The sequence below is a fragment of the Trachymyrmex cornetzi genome, unplaced genomic scaffold (genome assembly GCF_001594075.2).
Source record: "Trachymyrmex cornetzi isolate Tcor2-1 unplaced genomic scaffold, Tcor1.1 scaffold223, whole genome shotgun sequence".
Taxonomy (NCBI): Eukaryota; Metazoa; Arthropoda; class Insecta; order Hymenoptera; family Formicidae; genus Trachymyrmex; species Trachymyrmex cornetzi.
In genome coordinates this window covers 5,031,784-5,040,519 of record NW_017296881.1, presented here as the reverse complement: position 1 = coordinate 5,040,519, position 8,736 = coordinate 5,031,784, and the positions used below count along the sequence as shown (strand labels likewise).

The 8,736-nt window shown below is 30.9% G+C and overlaps 4 protein-coding genes across 6 annotated transcripts in view; 3 read left to right on the top strand and 1 right to left on the bottom strand.

Moving 5' to 3' along the window:
- The first annotated feature begins 512 nt into the window (after positions 1-512).
- On the top strand, positions 513-3,114 carry LOC108760246 (ribonuclease H1). 2 transcript variants are annotated; one of them, XM_018506068.1, is made up of 7 exons: positions 513-536; positions 771-974; positions 1,055-1,213; positions 1,836-2,031; positions 2,279-2,409; positions 2,490-2,754; positions 2,878-3,114. In XM_018506068.1, the coding sequence occupies exons 2-7, from the start codon at positions 874-876 to the stop codon at positions 2,971-2,973; spliced, it is 948 nt and encodes a 315-aa protein (XP_018361570.1). In that variant the 5' UTR covers positions 513-536; positions 771-873; the 3' UTR covers positions 2,974-3,114. The 2 variants fall into 2 exon arrangements, with proteins under 2 accessions (XP_018361570.1, XP_018361571.1); XM_018506069.1 differs by lacking the exon at positions 513-536 and having other exon boundaries at positions 687-974; positions 1,839-2,031.
- A 330-nt stretch (positions 3,115-3,444) lies between these two features.
- On the bottom strand, positions 3,445-3,941 carry LOC108760267 (uncharacterized). The gene is made up of 2 exons (XM_018506091.1): positions 3,780-3,941; positions 3,445-3,681 (listed from the first exon to the last, which is right to left on the bottom strand). The coding sequence occupies exons 1-2, from the start codon at positions 3,860-3,862 to the stop codon at positions 3,534-3,536; spliced, it is 231 nt and encodes a 76-aa protein (XP_018361593.1). The 5' UTR covers positions 3,863-3,941; the 3' UTR covers positions 3,445-3,533.
- Positions 3,942-4,115: 174 nt separating this feature from the next.
- Positions 4,116-8,736, top strand: part of Ercc1 (DNA excision repair protein Ercc1) — an 18,786-nt gene continuing 14,165 nt past the window's right edge. Inside the window, exon 1 of the mRNA XM_018506288.1 lies at positions 4,116-4,120. The gene's annotated coding sequence lies outside the window, so the exon portion shown is untranslated. The remainder of the gene's footprint in view (positions 4,121-8,736) is intronic.
- On the top strand, positions 4,283-6,869 carry LOC108760377 (ribonuclease H-like). Of its 2 annotated transcripts, none has more exons than XM_018506292.1 (4): positions 4,283-4,390; positions 6,099-6,153; positions 6,226-6,424; positions 6,675-6,869. In XM_018506292.1, the coding sequence occupies exons 1-4, from the start codon at positions 4,384-4,386 to the stop codon at positions 6,786-6,788; spliced, it is 375 nt and encodes a 124-aa protein (XP_018361794.1). In that variant the 5' UTR covers positions 4,283-4,383; the 3' UTR covers positions 6,789-6,869. The 2 variants fall into 2 exon arrangements, with proteins under 2 accessions (XP_018361794.1, XP_018361793.1); XM_018506291.1 differs by having other exon boundaries at positions 4,283-4,394; positions 6,097-6,153.

Sequence of the window (8,736 nt, the reverse complement as noted above, 5' to 3'; positions counted from 1 at the left end):
AACCGAGATTAAAATTAATCTATATTGGTAGAAATGGGCATTATAGTTTTCGGGGATACAGTATATAAATAAATACTACATCCTGAAAAATTTTTTTTTTTTTTTTTTTCGGAAATTAAGCGCTGTTTCTGGAAAGAGACTTGTATTCAGAACGCGCTTTACGATATTATCGCGTATTTAACGTTAACGCCGTTAACATATGGTTCACATTACCACCGACGAAATACTTTAATGGTATGGGTGCAGCTACAATAAGGAATTAGAAATAAATTTAAGATTTCAATTTATTAGAAAGCGGATACACCGGAATACACGGTTTCTGATAGGTTGGAATCGTTATTTCTTATTCTTAATTCCTTGTTCTTTCTATTGTGGCTGCACTCTAACCTATATTGTAATTTGTAGGTTGTGAATTCGTATACAGCAAGACAAATTGAAGAATGTAAACAAAAATATACATTATAAAAACAATATTAAATTGTGAAAAATTATATAAACTAATCTTAGTTTCAGTTATATAAAAATTTAAATATTATGTAAGTGTAATTTGTAATATAATAATAAATTTTGTAATAGAGCTGCAAATTTCGATATGGAAAAATAAGTAATTATTTATAAAGATAAGTGTGTCATAATTTTAAGATGCATTTTAACAATTATTTTTTATTCTTTACAAATATATTTAACGATTCTTGTTACATCAATAATAGGATATATATTTATTCCATGGTCAGAAATTGTTAGTAAAAAGCTTTTAATTTTTTTGTCAGGAAATCCTGCAAGTGATGTATTAATAACATTGGTAGTAAAAGTGTAAACATTAAATAAAGATATGATTATCCAGGAAGAAGGTCATATGTATTGAGCAAATTGATGAAATTAAATTTCATATTTATAACAAGGCATTATTTTTTAAGCAAAATGCCTCACTATGCAGTAGCCAGGGGTCGAAAACCTGGAATTTACGCTACATGGTAAGAAAATCAATTTAACTAATAAATTATCAGCAAAAAGAAATTAAATAAGAGTTTTTCTATTTATATATATATAACAGGGATGAATGCAGTGCTCAGGTTCTTAAATTTCCTGGATCAATATACAAGAAATTTGCAACAGAAAGCGAGGCTCAAAACTTCATAAAAGAGCGTTCTTCTTCAACTGAGGGAACAAATTCTAAGAGCCTCTCTTCATCAAAAATTGTAAAATCTGCAAGGTAAATATTAATCCTTCACTGGCAGTATGAAATTTTTTATTATAGTTTACATCCTGAGTTGTTGAGGTCTATAACAGATTTTTTTATTGATTTAAACTATGTACAAATCTAGAAAAATTCTTATTTATTTTTGAAACCTTTAACATGTTTTTACCATAAGAGAAGTAAAATTACATTTTACTTATTTTTTTGCAAATTTAAATGTAATAATTTTGAAAAAACGTGATATTGATTAAAAGTGTATAACTTTTATATGAGTAAATGAAAAAAAAATCTTTTTGGATTACAATGCTTTAGGGTAATACTTAAAAAAATATAATGATGTTGACTTCAAAACGTTAAATTATTTGAGCACCTAGAAAAATAAAATTTTTATGAATAAAAACAAATTACAAGTTCTTTGGAAAAAAAAATAATAAAATGATAGCGATACCGAACTTTATTATTCCTTTTCTTAAAATTCTCACAATAATAAAATTGACTGTGTCTTAAAAGATCCTATATTGTTGATGAAAGGTTAATAGCAATTCCTGTTTAACATAAATAAGAAAGAAATATTGCAAAGTTAATGAAACTCTGAAATCTCATTACAATATATCATTTAAAGCTAATATTTTATATATAGATTTCAAACCTTACCGAAACAGTTGTTTACACTTGGTGGTAAGCAATCTGCAATAGTTCAGACAAAATCATTATCATCAATTTCAAAGAGGACTTTATCTACAAGTGACGATAGTAATGAACACCCGAGCAAAAAGAGAAAAATAACTGACATTTCAAACAATTGCCTTAGATTAGCTCAGTGTCTCAACCAGGTTTGAAATTAATAGTACATCAATAAAACCTCTCAAATCTAAACTGATCAACTCTACTATTTATAAATTTTTTAATTTTAATATCAAAGCGCATAATTTATAATTTTATTAATTTTTTATTTCATAGTTGAATAGTTGATCTAGTTGATGTAGTTGATCAGTATGGTCTGAGAATTTCATATATTTATAAATAAATAAAAAATAAATTATATTGCAAAAATATATTTCATAAATTTGGATTATATAGGATGACAAAGCGGATTTTATCGTGGATGAAGACGGTTATGTAAACGTTTTTACGGATGGCGCATGCAGTTCGAATGGATATAAGAATGCACGAGCCGGTATCGGTGTTTGGTTTCGAGACAATCATCCCTTGTATATTTTATTTTTCAATCTTGTCCATTGTCTATTAAAACTCAATGAATCTGCGCGTAATATAGGTATAATTTTCGTAGAAATGTATCTGAACCGGTAAACGGGCGACCTACTAACAACATGGCAGAAATCCAAGCTGTTACAGTAGCTGTGAGACAGGCGAAAAAGGCAGGAATCAAGAAGTTGAAAATCAACACTGATTCTAAATTTCTCATCTCCTGCATTACGCAATGGATGCCAGCGTGGAAGAGGAGAGGATGGAAAACTGTGGAGAACAAACCAGTTATAAATAAAACAGAATTATTGGAAATGGAGAAAGAATTAGGGAACTTGACTGTTGCTTGGGTAAGCAATTTTTTATTTAATAGTTATATATATATATATATATGTGTGTGTATATATATATATATAATGTTTACAAGTAATATAATATAAACATACTATTGTGAAAGATATTCAATTTTCTAGAATCATGTGAATGGACATGCAGGAATTTACGGTAATGAAATGGCAGACCAACTGGCAAGAGAAGGCTGCCTGCGATATAAAAACCAAGCTGAATAAAAGATGAAAAGTGCAACTACTTCTTACAAATTATATCTTACATTATTTGTTTTATTTTTACATACATAAACTTTTCTATAGAGAACATTATGTAGTATTTATTGTACATGAAATCTAATATATAATTCACTTTTGTTATAATACACAATAAATCTAATCTACAATTTACTCTTATATTTTTTCTTTTTTTAATGAGTTTTATTGTAAAAATAATGTGATCAGACACAAAATATGATTAAAATTGTAGAGTACATTATTACACTTTTACGCATATAAACAGAAATTACTATCACAAAAACGGTTGCAATATATATGACTAAATCATACTTAATGACAAAAATCATACTTAATGACTAAATCATACTTAATGACAAAAATGGTTAATTCTCGTTAAATAAAAATATGAGAAATACGAATGGAAATAAAATATTTTCCACTATAGATTATATTTCTAAAAAAATACATGCTATTTTTACATTTCTATCTACATAACTACATTTTTTATTGCGATGTAATTATTAAAGCTATCAATTACCAAATCAGTAAACTAACATACAAAATCATTGTTCCATAGATGAGACAGAAGTTTGCGCATTCTCGTTTGTTGTCTGTCGGTTCAGCGATTTCGACGATCTCGTCGATATTTGTTTAAGAAGGGTGTAAATATCCTCCGGAGATACTTGTAACGCCAATAATTCCAATACAATTCTACAAGCAGAGAAAATTGTATTGTGATAAAACTGTGCGGAGAGGTTATGTCCCGTGGGCGTAATTCCACTTTCGACAACTGTCGACAAATATCTCACCGAAAAACTCCGGGTACCGTAGAGATTCCCGTTATTTCGGCCAGTTCAATCAGTTCTTGTCGATGCGATTGCGAAAATGCCATTTTCCGCGAAAATCATCGACCGCACAGACTTTTGGATTTACCGCGCGAAGTTGTTCGCAGGCAAGCTCGAGATTTTAGGTAATTCAGATCCGACAATCGTCGCAATTGTAGTTTTTTTTTTTTGTACAAACCAATGAATCACAGCAATCTCAACCAATCAAACATTACCATCGGCCTAGTGAATTTACCTGATTAGATTTAGTGGAAAAATTCCAAGCACCAATCAGAAAATGTGTAATAAATTAGCCAATTACCGACGTGGGATTAACTCCACCCCAAATTTTCCATTTCCTGTTCTCTGCCAATGAAATTTTTCGAATAGTCACGTGATCAACAAATCAAGAGGAATCGTGGGATTCAAATTTTCTATACGTAGCGTTCTATATACACCGCTCGCTAATGAAAAAAAAGACAAAGGCCATCTTCGACATTTTCGTACGACTTTCCGTGCAGAACGGACGTGATTGAGTAGCATAGGGCTGAAGGTTTTATAATTACTACGCTAATTGCCGACATCGAAAATGAGCAATAAGTAAGTTTTGAATACGACATTTTTGCTTGCGAAAACATTGTAGGATCTCGGATAATTATCGTCGGTTTATCGAACCGGCGAGGACCTGTTGCTTCATTGCGTCATTTCTTTGTTCGTCCATGATATCGTATAACTTACAATTGGAACGTACAAATTTAATATACATTATGGAATTATTGATCGATATTAATTACGAAGTCATTAATTAACGCAATCATGGTGTCGAGGATAGAAATGGATATTTTGTTGAAGAACACACATTGCCTGTTCTTTTTGGCCGAACATTGCATCATTTCATCCATTTTCCTTTTCTCTTCAGGAGAAAAGAAGGGGAACAAAGATGAACTGGTGCAAAAGTTCAGCCATAAAGAAAAGGACCACGATTTTACTGGAAAGATAATGAAAGCGAGATTTAATAATAGTTTAATAATAATTTAATAATAAATTTAATTAATAATTAAAAAACTATTATGAGAATGTCCTGAGAATCGCAATCAAGACTTATATAAATATTGAAAATGTCTGCTTTTTTTTCTTTGTGTTCCTTCTGATGTAATTTGATAATGCCACGTTTTTAAAACTGTAGTTCCTTCCGACATATTTGATATAATGTCCCGTCTTTAAAACTAATTATAGATATAATAAAGAGAAAGTAAAAAAATTTTTGAATGCAAAGTTGCCCTTTTCTGATTATACTCTTGAAATTTATATTTGCAAGATAAAGAAAAAAAGCAAAAAACAATTACATGATCTGTTTGCGTTGTTTGAAATCCCCCAAAATTTTTTAACTTAAAGTGAGGTAGGTAGAATAATTATTCAAGGAGCATAAAAACCAATGATATAGAAAATAAACTTCGTATCTAAGTAGTGTATGAAATGTGGTCGACGAAAATGAGAGAGAGGGACCGTGGGAGACGGCCAATCTCTCTCTCATTCTCTCTCCCATTATACCATTGAATGGAAAGAGATAGAAATGGCCGTCTGCCACGGTCCCCCTCTCATCCCTATCGACCATTTTCACACATGGATCGCGCAGTCCATTCTCTATGTCTTTGATAAAAGCCGACACAAGATATTAGAGTGCAATAGTATTTATTCCTTCATATATAACAATAATATAATGATATACGTTTTGACCTTAGATTAGGTCATCTTCAATATTAGAACAAAAATTATAAAATATCTATCTTTAGTAACACAATACATCTATCTTTAGTCTTACATTATTTAACGCCATATGAATTTTACATATCTTGTATTATCTTGTAATTTTAATAAATTTCGTCTTCTTATTTCGTCCTATAAGATTACACCTATTATGAGTTATCAGTCCAGATTTCTTCATAAAACGATCAAATTTAAGATAGATATATATTTGAACGTTGAAAAAGAAAGCAAAGATGCTGAGTGCAATAAGTGCAAGCAACATGAACAGACCTATAATTGTATTTTCCTTTTTTTTAATATTTTCTTTTTTTTGTGAGTATGATGTATTGATGTAATAATAAAAGTAATAATAATAAAAAATATAGGTGTTTTTCATTTGATAACACAAGTCGACACAAGCATCGTTCTGTCTTCTTTATATTTAATAAGTAATAAAGATAGAACGACACTTGTGTTACCAAATGAAAAGACCTTATATACACTAGCAATGTGCAAAAAATTAAAGTCTGAAATTTCTGAATTATTGTCTTGTCAGAAAAATGCCTTTCTACGCAGTGGCTAGTGGTCGTTCGACTGGAGTTTATGACAATTGGTAAGAAAATTAATAAAATAATTGAAAATGATGCTTTTTGCAATCAGAATCTAAATTAATATTTTATGTTAGGGAGGATTGTAAAGACCAAGTTAATGGATATTCCCATAACAATTATAAGAAGTTTGATACACCAGATAAGGCTTGGGACTATGTTGACAAACACTCTTCAAATGCTGGATCATCTAACAATAAAGCTTATGGAGGCAACAATCAAGTTGCACTAAGAGATTACGGTGGTGAAGTTAGCTATCAACGTACTGATTACACGGTATGAAATGGAAAATATTTTGGAAAATGCTAAGGGCACATGTACTTTAACACTTAACAAAATAGTTTAGTGATTATGTATTAATAATTAAAAGGTGCAATGTAGTAACATTATATTTTACTTTGTCCCAATTCTAGAAACGTTTTCCAAGTTTTAAATTGAATTTAATGCTATATTAATTGCTTTTATTTTTCAATTTCCCTTGATGACTATACTTCCTTTAATTAATGATATAACTGTCGATTTGCAGGAGGGAAGAAATTCTGTCGTCGTACGTGACCGTCTTTACAGGAGTGGCAGAGATGGAAATGGTGGACAGTTTGTCGAAAAAGGCACACGTACTTACTGGAAAAATAATAATTAAAGAGATGCCATTATGAGAATAACCAAAGAATCTCACTTTTTCTTCTTAAAAGTTTTTTTTATCTTATCATATAGAGCATGAACAAAACTTATTTAGTTTATTAAAAGTTTGGATCAATTATGGAATGTATTATTTTAATTTTGCATGTTATTGGTTACATACAAGTTGATTACTCGTGCATTTTCTTTAAAAATATTCCACAAGATTAATAAATAAATAAATACTATCTGTATACAACCACTTATTTTATAATCCTTAAAAAATTATAATTTCTGATTTCATTAAAATGGCAATTTTTCTTATTACGGGAGTTTGTGAGCAAACTTTATCGAATCTCTTTGCCTGGAAAATTGGAATTGTTTTTGAGACTTGCCTTGGAATTTGTGTCCTTCAATGGTACTCGCTTTTTTTTTTACCTATCCTTAGATTACTTTGGGATCAGATTCATATTTTAATTCTTCGTGTTTATCAACAACGTATCTTTCTAATCTAAACGCCTAATGCCCCATACACGAAGTAGGTACGTAACAAGAGTCTTGGAATCGAATTCATTTTTGCTTAAGTGGTCACTTTAGCATTAATTTTTCCAGTATCTTGTATAAAAATTAAAAATAAAATTTAATTATATTTTATAAATATATATTATAAATGTTTTTGTAATATAAGAAATTTATATAAAATTATATATTATCTATATATTTATAAAATATAATTACATAAAGACATAAAAAAACTTTATCATGTTTTCTTTATTAAATTAATTTTTTTTATTAAATGTTTCCAGATACTTGAAATAGTAAAAATTCGTTCTTCCTTACTGTGAGAAAAATAATTGCATTTGAAAAATACGCCTTAAGAATAAGATGCAATATAGGGAAATTTCATAACTTTTTGTCATGTAGTGCTAGAATAGAACATTTACTCCGGATCTACAATAGGTGTTTTAAGCCGTAAGAAATTGACCATTTATAGTCTAATCCGAGAAGAATAAGCGACTGTGATTCGCCCATTTCTTATGGCTTAAGGCTTAGAACTCTATTGTAGATCCGGAGTAAAGCTCCGGACACAATGCAAAGAGATAGCGATAACAATAGAAATAACACGATTTCAACCCATCAGAAATTGTATATTCCAATGTATCTGATTTCTGATAGATTCAAATCGTGTTATTTTTATCGCTATCGCTATTCCTTCGCATTAGGTGCATTCAAAGCACGACCGTTCACTGAGCGTTCAGTGAGCGGTCGTGCTTTTGAATTGTTCTGGCTGCACCATTGAGTACATTCAGCGGACTTAACAGTTGAGTGAGCGCTCACTGTTATTGGTGTATTTTTTTAGCTTATCGAATCAGAATTTTAGATCTAGAAGAATACACCAATAATAAACAGCGAACGCTCACTCAACTGTTGAGTCCGTTGAAAATGCCCATTGTGTCTGGAGCTTAACGATTGAATGCGGTTGCAGTGTTGCGATTTATCGTCAAACTGGCGATTTTTTACTTGGTCGGGCGACTTTATTTTCGGATTTGGCGACTGGCGATTTTCTTGGCAACTAATATTTCTGATGTTGGCGACATTGGCGATTTCTCTCTCTTTCGTCTCCAAACATGCTGGGAAATTTTCTAATGCGCTGATTTCTCAATAAATATTGAAATTTCGCGGACGGGTGTTGAGAATCGTGAGGGTGGAGTCTTATGAAGCGTATTTGCCGCGTATCGCGTAATCGCGTAACCAATCAATAATCAGTAAAACGCGAAATCACAATAGCGGATCGCTTCTGATTGGTTACGCGATACGCGTTACGCGGAAAATCTGTGCCATGGGACGGCACTCTAAGGGTGATGTCCCATGAGGTGTATTTACCGCGTATCGCGTAACCGCGTAACCAATCAATAATCAGTAAAACGCGAAATTACAATAGAGGATCGCTTCTGATTGGTTAAGCGATA